This window comes from Anopheles arabiensis, chromosome 3 (assembly GCF_016920715.1).
Source record: "Anopheles arabiensis isolate DONGOLA chromosome 3, AaraD3, whole genome shotgun sequence".
Taxonomy (NCBI): domain Eukaryota; kingdom Metazoa; phylum Arthropoda; class Insecta; order Diptera; family Culicidae; genus Anopheles; species Anopheles arabiensis.
Window position 1 is genome coordinate 58,485,804 of NC_053518.1, and position 20,477 is coordinate 58,506,280.

Sequence of the window (20,477 nt, forward strand, 5' to 3'; positions counted from 1 at the left end):
AATGAAATATTTCTTCGATCGGAATCCAAGCGTTTTCCCTGACATTTCTGCTCGCTTTTTCGAACGCTTTTCACGGAAAGCGATCGAAAATCCGAGCTACAAAACTGCTCGATTTTGTCGTGCCCCGTCAAACATTGCGAGGGTTGCGAGTTCTATCATCTGCTTGAGATCTTATGGTATTTTCAACAATATTATTTTTTATTCATAAATTATATTTTTTGCCCTGTTATTCGTCGAAAAGATAACCATATCCAGTTTAGTGGATTTTTGCAAAATAAAATTTCAAAATTCAGGTGTTTAGTATGCTACAAATCGCACTGTTATACCTGCTCTCGGGGTGCTATAATTATAACTGCTAAAACTAGGGGTGAAAAAACTACCAAGGCTCGCAAGCTCTTTAATGCGAGGGCTCTGGGGCGGTGAACTTGTATGGCGTGCGAGCCCTCGCGCGCCCTCGCAAATCGCTGTCAATTGCATGGCGGGGCGGGATATTTCTTCAATCGGAATCCAAGCGTTTTCCCTGACATTTCGGCTCGCTTTTTCGATCGCTTTTGGCGGAAAGCGATCGAAAATCCGAGCCACAAAACGGATTTGTAAATGAAATATTTTGAAATTTTCAACGCTGAAATTTTTGGATTGAAATATTTCTTGGATCGGAATCCAAGCGTTTTCCCTGACATTTCTGCTCGCTTCGCTTCGACATTCGATTTCCCCCGCTGCGCAAAGCGATCGAAAACTTCCCACACTCAAACTGCAAACATATTTCACAGCCCATGGCGAAATATTTATTTCGCATTCAAAATTGTTGCAAATTTATAAATGAAGCCCATGGCTGTGAAATATATTTGCAGTTTGAGTTTGAGAAGTTTTCGATCGCTTTGCGCAGCGGGCATACAACCCTGAATTCTTTGACAGGAAGTTTACGCTCTCCCATACAAATCAAGCGTACACACTTAAAAATATTTCACGACCTCGGTTAAAAATACTGCCGAAATTTGTCGGCTCTTTCGATTCTTGCTGATATGTCAGTTGAAAAATCCCAGTAGCCGAAAATCAGTACCATTTAAAACTGAAATATCAGTTACATAAATATTTCAACCGAAACTCGGCAACCCAACTTGCCGAGAACATACGTTAACACAGCTGTCACCGAGCTCGTCCGTCAAAATAACCGAGATTTCAGCTTTACTGTTTAAATTAGCCGAGGCTCGGTATTTTATCTGTCATTCGCCATTCTGTTAATCTCGTCCTAATGAAACGAAAACTTTTCGGAGTGATGTTGTGATGTAAAAGTAAAAGTGTAAAAATATAAGTGAAAATGAGTGTCTCAGCGTGAAAAAAACCGAGTATCAGTAGCGTGCGATCGAGCACGGGTATGGAACGGGGTTGGGGTTAGGAAACTCCATCAGCGCACGCAATCGGTGCTCTTCAGAGCGTCGCTCGGAGCAGTCCCTATTGAAGGATCATATGTGGAAGCTAATCTGATTGGTTCAACCTTAGCCAGGCCGTTCAGACTTCCAGGATTCATTTCCGATCACCTACACGAGTAAGTAAGTATCAACACTCGACCACGTAAAATCTAAACAGGGTTCACTCAGACTTGTTTCACTCTGCCCGCTTTACAGAACCGTGCCTGTACCAGTGCCCGCTCCTTGCCCGGCTCATTTTCCTGTACCGGTACAACATCCAAACGCTGTGCCCCATCCGGCGGATGAACCAATGCCTGTCCCTACGCTTCACACCAGAAATCTCATAAGAATAGGGTGACTTTCTGCCGTCCTGCTACAGTAAGGGGCACGATGGTGACATCATGCTGCAGAAGGTGCTCAGACTGCTATGACTATTTCTTCCAGTAAATAATATTGTTTATTTATGTTACCTAAATAAACCCACTTGATACGCAAATAAAACCACTAAAATAAAGATAAAATGTTTTTATATTTAGCCGAAATCTCGATTTGCTCTAACCGAAAATCTCGGTTAAACGTAAACGTCAAAACAAAATGTCATTAACCGAGATGTCGGCAACAGAAATTTAACCGAGATCCTTGCCGAGATCTCAGTTGTGCAGATCTCGGCAAAAATTAACCGAGATTCGGCAAAAATTTTGAAGAGTGTAAACTTTTTGAGTTTACGCCTCGTGTGACGTCCGTATGCGCCTTGCTTTGAGCTCTTTATTCGGTCCCAAATACAGTCGTAACTCGGGGGGTCGCCTGTATTTCTTCCTCATCCTTTGTTACTCCTCGACATGGCATTCTCGCTCTCCTTATGTGTTGCTCTTCGCTTCCCCCTTCATTTCATTCCTCTCTCTGAATTAATAGAGCTTCTCGCTTGCCGCAACCAGTGTCTCGCTACCTCACACTCCGTTTGCCATAGAAATAATTCCTCGTTGTTATATGGGAAATAACGTGCACAAAATCATAATTAAATCCATTAAATAACTTCAAATTCAAGTACTTCGTCAATTTTCAGTCAACAGTTCATAATTTCTTCCAATTAGGGAATGTTCCAAGGTGGAATATAGAGGAGGTGTCTTCTTAGCGTTTGGCATGTTGCCATTTTGAGATTCAGTTTGACAACAGCCGTCGATTTTTGTTTACAGGCAGCAGCTGCATTATAACGTGTAAAATGTCGATTTATGGAGTGTGGTTGCAAAATACAATTTTTTATTGCTAAAAAAATGTTAATTAAACGAAAACAATACATTTATCCTATCCAAATACCAGCAACATTCGTCCCATTTGACAACTGCCGTCGATCCTGGTTTTGTGCTTTTTTCTAAAGCCTCGATGCCCAATTGTTCTACATGACGACACCTCCTTTCTACCCACTTTGGGAATGTTCTGGTACAAAACGGGTTGACAGCTGACATCCGCCACCCAAGCAGCAAACCGGTAGTGACAGGGACTACCCAAGCAGCATAATTCAAATTTTCGAGAAAGTGACGGTTGGCCGAAAAACCGAAAGCGTCGAAAATTTTTGATATTTGCAGGGGTGGTAGAGAACGTCTCACTCACCACGGGAAAATTATTTCCCACCTCCCCCACTCCACTGCTTCCCCCCAGAGTCCTGAAAAGAGTAGGGCGCCCGATAAGCGTCTGATAGTTTCGAGGTCGCCCGAAAATTCTGAAACTTGGCAGGGTGGTAGAGCCTCACCCCACGAGTAAGGGAAAATTATTTTCCCCGCTCCAATCGCTGGAGCAGATTACCGGCATGTGCCAACTGCTGTAAGAGGAGAAGGAGGAAGCGAAGCGTCGATAGGAGAAGCTGGAGGCGCAGATCGAGAAGCTCGCCGCCGCACATCAGCGCGACCGAGATGTGCTGAATTCTCTTCTGGCGGCAAGGGTCGGCGGTGGACAACCATTACTTAGTCCGCGCCATCCTCCTACTCCTCTGCCGCGCCGATCATCCACGTAGCAGCAGCAGCAGCAACAACATCAGCCACTACAGCAGCAGCAGCAGCGGAACCAGCACGAGCAAGAGTAGCCCCGCGCGTCAACGTCGCGTGCAGCCATGTCGCCGCGCAGCGAGGAAGCCGCGTCAGAGGAAGTTATACCAGGACTAACCTTTAGTGTGGTGGTACGCCGCAAATACCGCGGCTTAGCCAGAGGTAAGCCTCGCTCCCAGCAGCAGCAGCACCAGCCGCAGCAACAGCTGAACGCTGGCACCCAACAACATCATCAGCAGCAGCAGCAGCAGCAGCAACAGCTGCGGCAGGAGCAACGGCGTCCAGCACGCCCTCGGCAGGACCAGCTAATTTAGCCGACCGAGGGAATTTCTGTTGGAGTTTGCACCGACGCCTAATCTGACAGCAGTGTGAACACATAACAGTTTACACTAACCTTTGTGTTCACACCTTTCTTTATTTTGTTACCTTGTTTTGTACCATGTAAATATCTTGATCAGACAATAAATGAACTTTGTAGTTGAGCTTAGACCGTCAGCCAGAACGGAACCACTGCGTTTGTTGGATTTATTCCTTTTATTAAGCTTAACTCAACAGGTTATGGGCCCAGTTAGAGGCTAATTGCGTAATTTCTGCTGCATAATATCTTGACCAGTCAGAGTCGAGTACGTGTGTGAAAATTACGAGTGAATTCGGTCGCGCTTCCGAATAGAAATCCACAGTGCTAAGCATCTACGAGCAGTACCGAATACAAAATGGTGGACAGCAAGATGTCGTTCCCGAAACTAAACGCAACAAATTGGAGCACTTGGAAAGTGCGTATAGAAAAACTTGCTACAGCGTGATGATCTATGGGAGGTTGTGGAGAAGCAACCGGAGGCTAAGAACAAAGCAGATGAAGTTTGGATGTCCGATAATAGGCACGCTAAGGCAACTATCATCTTATCGCTGGAAGACAATCAGCTCCCATTAGTGAAAAACAAGGAAACGGCACATGATGTTTTCAATGCTCTCAAGAAACATCACGAGAAAAATACGCGATCGGTAAAAGTTTCACTACTGAAGAAACTTTGCGCGTTGAACCTGGGAGAGCATGGTGATGTTGAACAGCATTTATTTAAAATCGACGAATTATTCGATCGCTTGAGTGCAGCTGGGATGGCTCTCGACACCGACACGAAAATATGCATGATTTTTCGTAGCCTTCCCGCATCGTATGATACGTTAGTGACAGCACTCGATTGTTTGTCGGATGACGACATTTCTGTGGAATTGGTGCGATCGAAAATAGCGGATGAAAACCAGCGCAGGATCGAACGTGAGTGTGGCTCAAACAATAGGAGCGACAAAGCACATAGCTCAGCAGAAAATAATCGACACCGTCCTCCCCGTCTTTGTCATTTTTGTAAGAAGCCCGGCCATCTCATGGCAAATTGCAAAAAGAGACAAAACCAAAGTAAGAACAATGGCAACGCGAAGACCGTATTGAGCGATGTTCCTGGAACAGCTTTTGTTGTTAACGGTGGGTGCAGCAACGCTTGGATTATCGACAGCGGTGCCAGTGCTCATATATGCAACGACAAAGCCATTTTCACCGAATTGAACGAATTTGCTGGAGGTTTTATAACGCTCGCAAATGGTGAAAAGACAAGGGTTCTCGGAGAAGGAAAAGCGGTTATTTCTGTGATTGATGGTAATCAGGAGAAACGGCACATTACCTTCAGTGACTTGAAATATGTGCCCGGATTAGAAGCAAATCTAATCTCAGTAGATCGCCTAGCGAAGAAAAATATGAGTGCGATATTCGACTGCGAAGGGTGCAAAATTATCGACATGCATGGAACCATCGTGGCAACTGGCGTACGGTACAATGGTCAGTACTATCTACAATTGGCGGAGTCGTCCATGAGAGCAGCCAGCGAACAACATCAGAATTGTCAGCATCAGTGGCACCGGCGTCTGGGACACCGCGATTGGGCAGCCATCGAGAGAATCAACAAGGAGCAGCTAGGCACCGGGATGAAGATCATCGATTGCGGAGTGAAACTGGTGTGCGAGTGCTGCCTTCAGGGGAAATCTACCCGAGCCCCCTTCCCAGCTGTGACCGACCGGAAGTCGACGAAGGTGTTGGACATCGTGCACACAGACGTATGTGGTCCGATGGAAATACTAACACCGAGTGGCAACAGGTATGTTATGCATATAGTCGATGATTTTAGCAGATTTACCGTAACTTGTTTACTGCAGAAGAAATCAGATGCCACGGAGAAAATAATCGAATACGTAGAGTGGGTAGGAAATATTTTCGGCAGAAAACCTCGTTTTATTCGTTCTGATGGTGGAGGGGAATTCGACAACACAAGGTTGCGAAAATTTTACGTTGATAATGGAATCAAGCCTCAATTCACAACACTCTATTCCCCTCAATCCAACGGCGTAGCAGAACGAAAGAATCGATCGATCACCGAGATGGCTACTTGTATGCTGATCGATTCGGGTATGGATAAACGTTTTTGGGGTGAGGCAATGTTAACGGCAACATACATGCAGAACCGCTTACCGTCTAGATCCGTTAACAAAACACCGTATGAGCTATGGTGGAATCGTAAGCCGGACTTAAGACACATACGCATTTTTGGTAGTGACGCTTATATTCACTTGCCGAAAGTAAAACGAAATAAGTTAGACGATAGAGCTATAAAGCTGAAATTGGTTGGATACTCCTCAGAGCATAAAGCTTATAGATTTGTGAATCCTGAAACTGACGACATAACAATAAGTCGAGACGCCCGGTTCATAGAACATGAAAATAGAAACAGTTTTGTAGAAGTTTCATTAGTTCCACGTTCTCAAAAGAATGCAAGCGATGACAATGACGAAACGGTAATCGCACAGACAAGCGAAGGGGCATCAGGAGAGGAGGAGATCCAAAACACAGAAACAGATGAAAATGCTCGCCCAGAAAGAGTAACAAGACCGCCTCCGTACCTTGAAGATTATGTTTTAGAGTACGCAGCTGGCGTAGCTTCGTGTGCTCGTGAAGAACCTTTAAATGTAGAAGAGGCCATGAAAGAAACAGAGTGGCGTGAAGCCATGGCGTCCGAAATGCAATCACATCATAAGATTGGCACATGGGAATTGGTACCACTTCCTAAGGGACGTAAAGCCATTGGTTCAAGATGAGTATTTAAAATCAAAAGAAATGAGCACGATGAAATAGTTAAGTACAAAGCTCGTGTTGTAGCACAAGGTTATACGCAACGATTTGGCATTGATTATAGTGACGTGTATGCCCCAGTGACAAATCACTCGACATTTCGAACTTTTCTCACTGTTGCTTGTAAACGAAAAATGACAGTACGCCATCTGGATGTGAAAACGGCATACTTGAATGGAACACTAAGCGAAGAAATTTACATGCGTCAACCACCTGGTTTCGTAAAAAATGGGCAGGAGGAGCTAGATTGTCGGTTTAAACGGAGCATTTATGGATTACACCAATCTGCTCGTTGTTGGTATCGAAAATTAAACGACGTGTTAGCCAAACTAGCATTCAAAGCTTCTTCGGCAGATCAATGCATGTATTTAAAGTCTACAAATAATAATTCCATCTTCTTGCTTAGACGTAGACGATATGCTCATAGTCACATCAATAGAAGAAGAAGCCTTACTGATTCATAAAGATCTCAGTCGAGAATTTGAGATAACCTGTTTGGGCGAAATAAAGCCTTTTCTAGGCATGGAAGTGCAGCGAGATGGAGGATGCTATAAGCTGAGATTGAAGCTATTTATCGAAAAATTATTGGAAGCGATAATGGAATGAAAGATGCGAAATGTTCGAAATTGCCTATGGATCAGGGCTATTTGAAACAACAGTGTGATGAATCGGAACTGCTTGAAAATGTTACAGCATACCGTAGTCTGGTAGAAGGTTTATTGTATCTTGCTGTGACAGCTAGACCAGACATCGCAGCAGCTACAGCCATCCTCGGGAGAAAGTTTGCCGCACTTAACCAAATTGATTGGAATGCAGCTAAACGAGTACTGCGTTTCTTGATAGGAACTAAAGAGAATTATCTGCGACTTGGTGGTGCTGAAAATGAAGGGCTGTGTGGATACTCTGACTCTGATTGGGCTGGAGACACCGAGAGCCGGCGCTCAACGTCGGGATTCGTGTTCATGTACTGCGAAGGAGCTATATCTTGGGCCAGCCGTAGACAAACGTGTGTCACCCTATCATCTATGGAGGCCGAGTACGTGGCATTGTCACAAGCATGCCAAGAGACGATTTGGTTGCGAAAGCTGCTTCGAGATTTTGGAGAAAGCACATCAAATCCTACAGTCATCAAAGAAGACAACCAAGGGTGTTTGGCATTCGTGAAGACAGAAAGAACTCATCGCAGATCCAAACACATCGACACGAAAAACGTTTCGTGCAGGAGTTGTGTGAAAGGAACGAGATCACCCTGGAATATTGTCCAACCGAGGTAATGATAGCCGACATCATGACCAAACCGTTGGGACCGCAAAAGCACGAGTTCTTTTGTAAACTGCTCAATATCGAGTAGTTGTACGATGGAGTCGTCGGTGAGGAGGAGTGTTGGAGTTTGCACCGACGCCTAATCTGACAGCAGTGTGAACACCTTACAGTTTACACTAACCTTTGTGTTCACACCTTTCTTTATTTTGTTACCTTGTTTTGTACCATGTAAATATCTTGATCAGACAATAAATGAACTTTGTAGTTGAGCTTAGACCGTCAGCCAGAACGGAACCACTGCGTTTGTTGGATTTATTCCTTTTATTAAGCTTAACTCAACAATTTCGTACAAGGCGCTTTTTGAGAAAATCCGCCTGAACACACGCCTGGCGGAAGAGAATAAGGGAGTCCACCAGTGCTACCGCACGACCCGCTACTTCCTTCGTCTGGAGTTAAAGAAGGATGCTGACGCTGCTGTGCTGCTGCAGCGCATCCAAGCGGAGGTGGCGAATCTGGCCACTGGCCGGATAATCACGGAGATGGCCGAGGTCCTGATCACCGGACTCAACATGCTGGCCACGAAAGAAGACGTGGAACGTGGATTGCAGCGCGCGCTGGAACGCACCGCGATGGCAGCAACCACGTCCATGTGGGAGCGTCGAGATGGAACGTCCTGCAGTTCAATGCCAACCTCTGCGAGAACGCCCAGGACCTGGCGTTGCACGTGTTGACCACCGAGGGTCTCGACGTTCTGCTCCTGTCCAAGCCCTATTACGTACCGCGCAACAACGGCAACTGGGTGACGGACGAGAGTAAGACGGTTGCCATCGTCGTTAACGGCAACCGGCTGCCGATACAACGTATCAGGCACCGTCAGACCCTCGGTGTGGTTGCAGCCATCGTGAGCTGCTATTTGTGGCCGCAGACGGGAGTCCCGGAGTTCCGGGGAGTAATGGATAGAATCGACATGGTCGTCCGCGGGTGCAGCCGGGTTCTCCTGGCCGGAGACTTCAACGCCATGCACCTCGACTGGGGAAGCAGCAGGACATGCCCGAAGGTCTTAGAGCTTCTCCAGTTGGCGGACAACCTCGGGCTGGAGCTCTTGAACAAGGCAGACTGCCTTCCAACATTCAAGGGGAACCGAGCGGACACAACTCGGTTCCCGCCCAGCCGACCGGACGTAACATTTGCCAGCAACGTCATCAGCCGTCTCGACCTGCGCGAAGACAGCGCCCGAGGCTGGCGTGTGACTGATGTGGCAACGTTAAGCGACCATCGCTACGTCCGGTACGAGGTTGGCGTGAGTCCACCACCAGCGAGGGATCGGGTAGCACGGCGTGGACAGCGCCCGGCCCGAGTAAGCAACGCCAGTACGCGCTGGAAGACCAGTCGGGTGGGTCTTCCCAGCGCAGGACCACACAGGTCGGCTAGCTTACTGGTGGACTCCGGCGATCCAGTCGATGGTAGACGACTACTCCAGGAAGGAGCAACTGGCGATGAGGACTAACCCGCTGGAACAAGAGCTCCTAACGGAACTCCAAGCTGCCAGGGAGAGCCTTCGGAAGGCTATTCGTGTGAGTAAGAACGAGGCGTTCGACCGGTTTCTGCTGTCGATTCGAGAAGACGAAACCGGAAACTTTTTACGGGAAGTCTTCTTCTGGTTCCAGGGGGCCCGCTCAGCCCCGGAACGTGATCCAGCAGTGCTGCGGCGAATTGTCGACGCCTTGTTCCCAGTTCATCCGCCGATCGCGTGGCCTGATCTCGGAGTTGGCAACATGGCGCCGCTTCGATCGATCGGCCTGACCCAGCTGGACCAGATAGCAGCCAGCATGCACCCGCGGAAGGCTCCCGGGCTTGATGGAGTACCGAACGCCGCTCTTACGGTAGCTCTCAGGCAGCAACCGGAGCCCTTCCGCCGGGTGTTTCAGGAGTGCCTAGACATGTCCTGCTTTCCACAGCCGTGGAAGAAGCAGCGACTGGTACTCCTGCCAAAGCCAGGCAAATCACCGGGCAAACCGTTGTCCTTTCGCCCGATTTGCCTGCTTGATAACACGGGCAAGGCTTTGGAGCGGCTGCTACTGGACCGGCTCAACAAATACATTGAGGATCCAGAGAGTCCGCAACTGTCCGAGCAGCAGTTCGGATTCCAGCGAGGGCGATCAACTCTGCAGGCTATACAGCAAGTCATAGACGCGGGACGAGAGGCAAAGTCCTTAGGCAGAACCAACAACCGTGACCGGCGCTGCCTCATGGTTGTTGCCTTGGACGTCCGCAACGCGTTCAATACGGCCAGCGGGCAGAGCATCGCCGAGGCGCTCCAGGCGAAGGGTGTCCCAGTGCAGTTGTGCCGCATACTGCAGGACTACTTCGCCAACAGGGAGCTCGAGTACGACACGACGGACGGGCCGGTGACACGCCTAGAAAGCGGTATCAGCGGTGAGTCGCTGGATGGAGCAGCACCATCTCTCCCAGGCGCCGGAAAAAAATGGAGATCGTCATGATCTCTATCAAGCGGAGCGGCTACCGGAATATTCTGGTTAACATCTGTGAAATGGAAGTGCACTCGAAGCGGTCGATCCACTGCCTGGGGGTCATGCTGCACGATCACCTATCGTGTATCGCCCACACATTGAGATGGTCACGGACTAGGCCCTGCGTGTGGTGCGCAACCACAGCAGCTCTCAAGTGAGGAATAGGAAGTTGCTGGCCGCGGTGGCACCGTCCATAATCCGCTACGACATACCCGTTTGGGCGGAAGTCACGGACCGCCAGTGGCACAGGCAGAAATTGGACCGCGTCCAGCGCCCCCTGGCAAAGGGCATTGTGGGCGCCTTCCACTCCACGAACTGCGAGGTATCGGTAGTTCTGGCCGAGAAACTATCATCTTCAGCAGGTGAGTCTGGACAGCAGCCGACAGATCATTTGTCGAGAAGAGCGTGAGGAGTCGCTGCGGCAGTGACAGTGACAGCAGTGGCAGCAGTGGAGTGCCTCCATGTATTTGGATTTGCTCCGTCCCCTGAATGTCCCAGGTGCGCAAGGTCGGTAGAGTTGATGGCCCACGTATTATTCGTCTGATCTCGATTCGCGGAGGTTCGCGCTGAGCTGCTTATCTTTTCCAATCTTCAGGGGGATTGGCGGGAGGAAAAACTTACTTTAGCAGTCGCAGCCCAGCCTAACCTTGCTCCAGCCCAGTCCGTGGACATGGCGGAGAAAGAGCGGAGACTTAAAGGCGCGAGGAGCGTAACCGGAATAAGCATCGACTGCGGCAGCAACGGCGATTGGAGCGGCTCGACGACGGCACGCGCAGCGGCCAATGACGCTGCCCAACCAACAGGAGAGGTCGAGGTGGAGGAGACTGACCCCCTCGAATTACCAATCCCTCACGCAACCGGGGATTGTCTCCCTATCCCAGGACGGAGATGCGGTGAGTGCAGCAAAACTATATGCAACAGGAGTACTGCAGTAGGCGCGTTTTCGATTAATTGGAAACCTGTTCCAGAGAGGCGCCAGCGACGCGGAAGGTAACTGCCTTCTGCTACAGAGCGGGAAGACGGGGGTTAAACAGACGTCACAATAGCAGGGAGCGGAGGCTGCAGCGGCGGGAGCTGCGTAACGCGAAAGTGGAGGCCCAGCCTCTCCCGTGGGACGAGTTGCCCACCTCGGAGCTAACCAAGAGACGATCCAGGCTCAGTGAAACGGAGAGCGCAGCCATTTTAACGGCCCCAAAATCTACGCGATGAATCAACGTCTCTTAGTGACAAGAAAAATTACGAATATAATTTGGGATTCATGCTAGCGGCTACCGGAAAAAAGTTTGCAAACAAATACTGTGCGATTATTCTCTGCATTTGAGGGGGAAAAAGAGGATTAAAAATAAAGGTCGTTGATGCTTGATTTAGCTAACGTTCTTACCTATTCAGGTCTGAAAGATCCCACGTTATAAAAGTACGTACCCGTTATGCTACTCAGGCCCAGTGAGCGAGTCTATACGTTCGCTGCAAAACAGTTAACAATTGATTTTAACTGCTAAGGGAAAAATGTAGTGAGTATTTTGAGGAGAATAGGTGGATGATAGGAGGCCCAGGACTAACGGTGGAGATCGACGGAGTCCCTCATCGTAAAACGTAAGTACAACTTGAGGTGTTATGCTCGGTAGGGAATTAGAAATTAGGAACAGAAATTAGGAATAATCAAAGGATTAATGAAATTTTCTTAGATATCGGTAGGAAAACTGGGGAAAATTTGCACGACTTAATCCTCGAGAGTGTTGATTGGGTTACCACAATAATGACCGATTGTTGGAGATCATATGACACTCTCGAGGATTATGGTTACCTGCATAAAAAGGTAAACCACTCAGTTAGCTTTGTAAATCCAGAAGGTAGGGAAATTCACACGCAGACAATAGAAAATTTATGGGGTAAAATAAAGTCATTTTTGAGGAACAAAGGAACAAATAAGAGGACGTTGATCTCGTACTCCAGAGAGTACGAGTTCAGACGGTGTAGCACAAATGTTTTTGAAAGCATTCTGCTCGCCTTGAAAGCTGAGTAGGCCCAGCTTAGGACCACCATAGGGACCAAGATCCATCTATTTTTTAACAACTATTTTTATCACATTTTGAAATTTTGACACGAATCATTTGTAGGTTGGTACTATATAAAAATAATATGCATTTAATACTAGCGGCGCCATCTATGTGTCAGACCGGGGACTTATCAGCCAACCTGTTACTTTGTGCTGGGTAATGTTTTTCCACACCTACGGGGTTGTGTGGCTTGTGTGTTTTTCAAGTGTTGTGGCTTGTGTGTTTAAGTATTTTTTGGCTAAGCGTTTTTCTGCTGACTTACAATTCCTGGCGTAAGGTTATTTATGTGGTTTGGATTTTTTGTTAAGTGGTTGAAAGTTGACCTTTGTGTGTGTTGTGTTGTGTTGACAATTTGTGTTTCTTATTTGTAATGAGAATTGTGAGTTAACTGATAATAAACAGTATAGCATGTGTATGTGCATGCTACACACCAATCCATCTCGTAACCATGCCCTGACGACACTCTCACCAAGGACGGTTTTATATGATGTATGCGCATTGCGGAGTGAGTGTCAAACGGTACGTGGTTTAAACTTATAATAAGAAAAGCAATAGCTCTTATAGTCACAGTATATCACACATTTTCTTCCATATTTCTTGCAGATGCTTCATCGGAGCAGCTCAACGTTTTCTTGCTCTACAGCGGTATCGGAATCGAAAAATCGTAAATATGGTGAGTCCTTCATAGCACATGATTAGTTATTCCATCGAAGCTTACAAGTCTCAAAAGCTTGTATAGACCGGCATGTCCGCGTAGGACGTTACGCCAAATAGAAGAAGAAGAAGCAGTAATTCCAACGATCAACAATAACATGCAATATTGTTTTTTTCTTTCAGCCCTCACACGTATGAATGCAGCTTGAAAAGAGCGAAAAGTTGTTAAATGACATTTTGTTTAAACCCACAACCAGGATAAGCTCGGTTACAGTATAGCGTGTGGTTCAACAGCTGTTTGACTTGCTGCGCCAATTGCTGCGAAGACGAGGTTTGAATGTACTATGTTCGACCCATGTACTACGCCTACATCCGTAAGTACTTACTTACTTACTTATCCGGCGCTACAACCGCTTTGCGGTCTTGGCCTGCCTCAGGAGTGTCCGAAACCGCTCACGGTCTCGCGCCTTCGTCTGCCAGTCCGTTATCCCGGCCTTGATGGCGGACGCCTCCACGCCATCTTGCAACCTCAATTTGGGCCTACCACGCCTCCTCTGTCCTTGTGGACGGCCTAAAAAGACTTTACGGGCTGGGTCGTCCGTTTCCATGCGTATAACATGGCCAGCCCACCGGAGCCTGGCGAGCTTGCTACGCTGCACGACAGTGAGGTCGCCGTACATCTCGTATAGTCATTATAGCGGCTCCTCCATTGTCCTTCCACACATACGAGGCCAAGTATCCTTCGGAGCATCTTCCTCTCGAACGCGGCTAAGAGGGTTTCGTCAGATTTGGACAGTGTCCATGTCTCAGAGGCGTATGTGAGTACTGGTACTATATAGGTACTATATAGTCCCAGCTTCGTCCGTCGCGACAGGTTCTTTGAGGTGAACTGCTTTTTCAGGCTGTAGAATGACCGGTTGGCAGCCAGCATCCTTGCGCGCAACTCAGCTTCCATGCTATTGTCGTTGCTGACCTTTGACTCAAGAAAGGTGAATTGTGGGACGACTTCAAAAGTGCGTTCACCTATCTGCACGTCACGCCTACGTAGATTCTGATTATTTGTTGGCGGGTCCGTTGATGTTGCCACCATCAGTTTGGTCTTTGCCTCGTTTATCTGCAATCCGAGGTTCTCTGCCGCCTGCTCAATCCCTTGGTAGGCTTCTGCTACATAGGAGAGCCGCAGACCAATGATGTCTATATCATCAGCGTATGCCAGGATCTGGGTTGACTTATAGAAGATGGTTCCCGTAGACTCCACCCTCGAGTCACGGATGGCTCTCTCTAGCGCCAAGTTGAATAGGAGACAGGCAAGCCCGTCCCCCTGGCGCAGACCCTTGGTGGTAGCAAAAGGTCCTGAGAGTTTTCCATCCACCCTCACCTGGCATGTGACGTTGGTCATAGTCATTCTAACTAGCCTTATCAGTTTGGCCGGGATTCCAAATGAGCTCATAGCGTCGTAAAGTTTTACCCTGGCTATGCTATCGTATGCGGCTTTGAAATCTATGAAGAGATGGTATGTGTCGTTTTTGTATTCAGCCATCTTCTCCAAGATCTGCCGCATGGTGAAGATCTGATCAGTGGTTGATTTTCCGTTTCGGAATCCTCTTTGATAGTTTCCTACTATCTCTTCGACGTGCGGGACAAGGCGATCCTGAAGGATCAGGGAGAATATTTTATAGGCGGTATTCAACACCGTAATACCCCAGTAGTTGTTGCAGTCCAACCTATCTCCCTTCTTGTATACGGGGTAGATGATGCCGAGATTCCAATCACAAGGCATCGATTCGCTATCCCACACCTCAGTGACAATTTGATGAATCTCGTTTTCTAGTCGTGCACCTCCATTCTTGACCAGTTCGGCTGCAATTCCGTCGGTTCCGGGTGCCTTGTTAGTTTTCAGCCGACGGATAGCCTTTCGTGTTTCTTCTATGCTAGGTGGCAGTAGCATGACATTATCTGCTAGTGGCGCTTCTAGCTGTTCGCTAAACTGGTCATTGAGTAATTCATCAAAGTACTGAGCCCACCGCGAGAGGACCTCTGGCTAGTTACTGACCAGATTTCCATCCTTGTTGCGACAGCAGGTTACCTTAGGTACAACGTTCTTTCGGTGACCTGCTATCGCTTGGTAAAACTTTCGTGTCGGTCCGTACGCCTCTCTGGTTTGCTCGAGTTCCCGCATGTTTTGCTCTTCCAAAGCATGCTTCTTGGAGCGGTGAACTCGTTTCTCTTCGCGTCTGAGCCGTGAATATTCCTCTGCGCATACCCGCGTTCTATGCCGTTGCTGCATTGTTCGGTATGCAGTATTCTTACGTTCGGTCACTAGTCTGCATTCATCGTCGAACCAGCCAGATTTGGTGTTGCCACGACGTGGTGGGAGTATATTTCTTGCACAGTTTATTATTTTTGTTTTTAGAGCGTTCCACCTCTCGCTCGTAGTTTCATATCTGTTTTCTGGTAGTAGAGACTCGTCTAAAGCGGCTTTGAATTCCTGTTGGACAGTAATGTCCCTTAGAGAGTCCGTGTTGAGCCGAGGCTGCGTGTTTTCTCCGCCCCCATTGGCGCGGGGGCGGGCGATTCTACAACGTATCACTAAGCCAACCAAGTAGTGATCGGAATCGATATTGGCTCCTCGATAAGTTCTGACGTTTAACAGGCTCGACTGTCGTCGGCGGCTTATTAACACGTGGTCGATCTGGTTGAAGGATTCGCCATCCGGGTGCGCCCACGTCATTTTGTGGATTTTTTTGCGCGCAAATTTGGTACTTCCTACAACCAGATTGTTCGCTGCGGCGAACTGGACCAATCTACTACCATTATCGTTACTGTGCTCATGCAGACTGTGACAGCCAGTGTATTGGCGGTACATTGGCTCCCTACCGACTTTTGCGTTGAAGTCCCCCAGGATGATTATGAGGTCATGCCTGGGGCACGCATCTATAGTTCCAGCGGGGCGGCCATAAAAAAGGTCCTTCTCCTATACCTTTTTCTCTTTAGTAGGGGCGTGAACGTTTATGAGGCTTATGTTAAAGTATTTGCTTCGCATGCGCAGGGTGCATAGCCTATCGTTTATAGCTTTGAAATCTATGATTACGGATTTCAGCCGGCGACCTACGGCGAAACCCGTTCCGAGCACGTGGTGGCGGTCGTGGCAGCTGTAGTAAATGTCGTAGCAATGCTTACCACGCCTGTTGTGCACACCGTTCCCTAGCCACCGAATCTCTTGTAGAGCTACGAGGTCCATGCTCAGTGTGGCGAGGGCATCATCAAGTTTTTTGAAGGCTCCGGCTTCGCTTGAAGTGCGTACGTTCCATGAGCCCATTTTTAGAGTAGTCCGGGGGCATTGCGTAGGGTCGGTATCGTTGGTTCCGTTTCGTATCCTTCTGATGCTTTCTGTAGTCGTTTTGTCTGTGAGACTGGGTGACTGGCCCTGCGCCCACGTGGCCGTTTTATTTAACGTTGGGTGGCCCCAACCCGACGTTCAGGCACCCAGTTTCCCGGGATACCCACCCCCCTCCTGGTTCACCATGTGCCACCATCCGCCCAAGGGGTTGGATCTAGCCCGTGTACCCAAGCTTGGATATGTAGTGACACATGTTACCACTCTGCACGACGAGGACGTGTCGGAATAGGAGTTGGATGGGAGAGCCTGTATTATCCCTCAATGGGGCTTCGGATCCCATCCCATTACAGAGCATCCGTAAGTAACCATACGTAAAACAATTTTCATTTGTGTATCTGCAAAAGTTGAAAACGTGAACATTAATGTAATTTATAGGCACTTCCCGTGAGCTGGTCTTTAAAGAAGAGGAAAGGGCATACGTTCAGCTCCAAAACACGGTTATTTAATGGTCGGTATGAAACGGGTCTATTATGGAAATATGACAATGTTCGTCGCCCTTGTCGCAAAGCGTCATGCATGCCTGAGGAATAAGAAGAATAAGGATCCGGCATTGGCGCTGACAGTTAATCAGAAAATGCAGGAGTATTTAAAAAGTGGTACGTACGGCTAGTGCCGGAAGAGGAATTGATAGTAATGAAGGAAATGGATTGGTACTTACAGATTTTTCCCATGTAAAACTCAGCCAGGTAAGCTTCGAATGGTGTACGATGCGGCGGCGCAAGTACCTAGAGTAAGCCTCAATACGTTCCTTCTTGCTGGACCGGATCAACTTGCTGACTTAGCACAAGTATTCCACAAATTTCGAGTCCATCGTGTTGCTGTAACGGGAGATTTACGCGAGATGTTTATTCACGGGCGCATGATTCCCTACGTCGAAGATTCGATAAAGGACGATTTTCGGAATTGGCCCTTTGAGACTTATCAAACCCAACGGAACGTCACCTTGCTGTTGCGAAACTTGCGGCAATTCTCACCGTATAATGATTTGCCGAGCGATGCGTGTACGCTGATCAAGCCACCGGCCAGCACATCACAGGATGAGAAGGAAATATCGTCTATAGCTGGTGGTCAATTTTGATACCAAGGCATTGAAAAAAGCCTTAAATTCTATTTTCCGTAGGTAGAGTGACATTTGAAAATAAAGGGAATAAATTAAAGCTGGAATAAGAGGTCATTCTGTTTCACTCCAAATAATTTAACTTTGCAGTGCTTACGTCACAATTAATACAGGTCCCTGAGTTGCGCGGGACCATTATTCAATATCAAATGAAATAATTTATTTAGTGACTATAACTTCTCATTAAATTCAACATTACAAAAACATTTACTATATATATTTTGACTGAAAACTCTGTGATTCCACTTCCGAAATTAGAGATACGTGATTTTTCTGGACCCCCATTAGAGCGAATCTCGGCGACAGCCTCAAATTTCAATCGCAATCTCAATCCCAATCACAATCGCCATCAGAATCGCAATACCAATCAGAATCCCAATCCCGATCGAATCGCAATCCCATTCGAATCCCACACGAATACCAATCCCAATTAAATCGCAATCCCAATTCCAATCGGAATCCCTATTGAATCCCGATCCCAAACACATCGCAAACGAATCCCAATCCCAATCGAATCGCTATCAAATCCCAAACGCAAAGGAATCTTTTGGGGATTCAAATCTTACAAACGGGATCCGATCAGATCGAATCTTTCTAGGCATTGAATCTCCCAACACTAATCAGAAGTGCTCCATACGAACGGAGTAGGAATTCAGAATTATCCGTTACGTGACTATCCGTGTTTCTTCCGTTACGGTGCAATCGCCCAGCCAAGGACGGACGAAGAGTTTTGGGAAGACAAGTACCGGGAGCATTGTAAAACAACTACGCCACTTTTGAAACTAAAGAAATTTAACATGATTCAGAGCTTTCCGGGGTTCGAGCGAATGCATTTCGCGGATAAAGGCGTTTTTGGCAAGTTAACGCATTTGTGGGTTCGAGGTTAAGGGTACCGTGATTGCCTTTAAACGACGTTTGCGGGACCGGCGGTACATTGAGTACTGGAAAGCTTCAGAGCACAACTTGTTACTGCAGGTCGCCGGAGTGGCCGTTTTGAAAGACCGATTAAAACCTTAAATGTATGACCACTTTTTGCTGCTATTCGTTGCATCGACGATGTTCTCTCTACATCATACCTCCGTGCACGATGGGACTATGCGGACGAGCTGTTGCACCAGTTTATTGCAGACTATGCACAACCGTTGTCGGTCAAGGCCTGCCTGTACCCACTTGTGGGCTTGGCTTTCAGTAACTAATTGATTCCCCCCCATAGCAGGATAGTCAGTCCTGCGTATGGCGGCAAGGTCTATTTGGGGATTGAACCCATGACGGGCATGTCGATAAGTCGTACGAGTTGACGACTTTACTACGAGACCGGTTAGCTTATCCTATACAGTGTGGAAAACAAAAACTTATATTAGTACTAATCCTAGGTAATGGAATGCTAAATTCTGCTCGCTTGGCGACAGCCGTCGTTTTTCATTGAGAAAATCGATAGTCTACAAAGCATAAAATATTTTGGTGTTTTGCGTACAAGCGTAATCTACACCATTACACATAACCTGCAATTGCTGTGCTGAACAATTGGCGTCATCGGACACGATACGGGACGAGCTACACCTACACAGATTGGATAATTATTTGGACCCCCCGCAGCTCATAAACACTGACATAACACATCAATAGAATGTGTAAAAACACTTACCAGCCGTTTGAACTTGAATATACAATTGGTTGTGGAAAAACACGGGCAAAATAATGTGATATGGAATTTGCTGTACGCGCAGATATAAGGCAGATTAGCAAGGAAGATAATATCAATAACAAAATATGGGTCAATTCGGAGGATGGAGAAAGAGAGGGGGGAGGAGTAGGATGTTTGTGACACGTCACCTGGTTATGTAAAAAAGGATGCGCAATACGTATATTTTACGGCCATTGATCTAGTTTTAACTACTCATTCATAGTCGTTACATGGTTTCACTCAAGGTCAACATTGAGCTCGAAAAATATAATTTATCTACGCTCGTTTGAATTTGGCTTCATAACCGTCGATCCGCATGGAAATCGAATGGTTACAACACAAACGGCACGGAACGGAGCATACCAGCAAAAAAAAATTAAATTCCAGATTTAAACACACATCATATAATATATGTAATAACCCACGAATAACGAGCTACAACCAGAACCCATACACATTACCACAACCAGCTGATAATCTGCCGTACATACGGGAGTAACCAAACGGCACACGCAATTCGTGTGAAGCGGCAGAAGGAATTACGTTGTAGGAAAGGAAAAACAAGACGCCGAGAAGGTGGTAGAGATAGAGATGTATGTAAAGTAATGTAATGTAATGTAATGTAATGTAATCACTTCTGTAATGCTCTGTAATGGGATGGGATCCGAAGCCCTCCGAGGGATAACATAGGCTCTCCCATCCAACTCCTATTCCGACACGTCCTCGTGTGCCTCCATATATCCTAGCTTGGGTACACGGGCTAGATCCAACCCCTTGGGCGGATGGTGGCACATGGCGAACCAGGAGGGGGGTGGGTATCCCGGGAAACTGGGTGCCTGAACGTCGGGTTGGGGCCACCCAACGTTAAATAAAACGGCCACGTGGGCGCAGGGCCAGTCACCCAGTCTCACGTAACAACTGACTACAGAAAGCATCAGAAGGATACGAAACGGACTTAACGATACCGACCCAACGCAATGCCCCCGGACAACGATAAAAATGGGCTCATGGAACGTACGCACTCTAAGCAAAGCCGGAGCCTTGAAACAACTTGATGACGCCCTAGCCACACTGAGCATGGACCTCGTAGCTCTACAAGAGATTCGGTGGCTAGGGAACGGTGTGCACAACAGGCGTGGTAAGCATTG

The 20,477-nt window shown here is 47.4% G+C and overlaps 1 protein-coding gene across 1 annotated transcript; it reads left to right on the forward strand.

Annotated features, from left to right (window-relative positions):
• Nucleotides 1-5,239: 5,239 nt before the first annotated feature.
• On the forward strand, nucleotides 5,240-13,142 carry LOC120901083. Its single transcript, XM_040308789.1, has 4 exons — nucleotides 5,240-5,595; nucleotides 8,475-9,243; nucleotides 9,344-10,322; nucleotides 13,078-13,142. The coding sequence occupies exons 1-4, from the start codon at nucleotides 5,240-5,242 to the stop codon at nucleotides 13,140-13,142; spliced, it is 2,169 nt and encodes a 722-aa protein (XP_040164723.1).
• The last annotated feature ends 7,335 nt before the right edge of the window (nucleotides 13,143-20,477 follow it).

What these genes read in the sequence shown, in the direction of transcription:
- LOC120901083 (XM_040308789.1), top strand. Translation starts at nt 5,240, where the DNA reads ATGCATGGAACCATCGTGGCAACTGGCGTACGGTACAATGGTCAGTAC. An exon ending in GTGGACAGCGCCCGGCCCGA is followed by an intron (nt 9,244 to 9,343) that starts GTAAGCAACGCC and finishes CCGGCGATCCAG; the next exon opens with TCGATGGTAGACGACTACTC. An exon ending in CCTAGAAAGCGGTATCAGCG is followed by an intron (nt 10,323 to 13,077) that starts GTGAGTCGCTGG and finishes TATTTCTTGCAG; the next exon opens with ATGCTTCATCGGAGCAGCTC.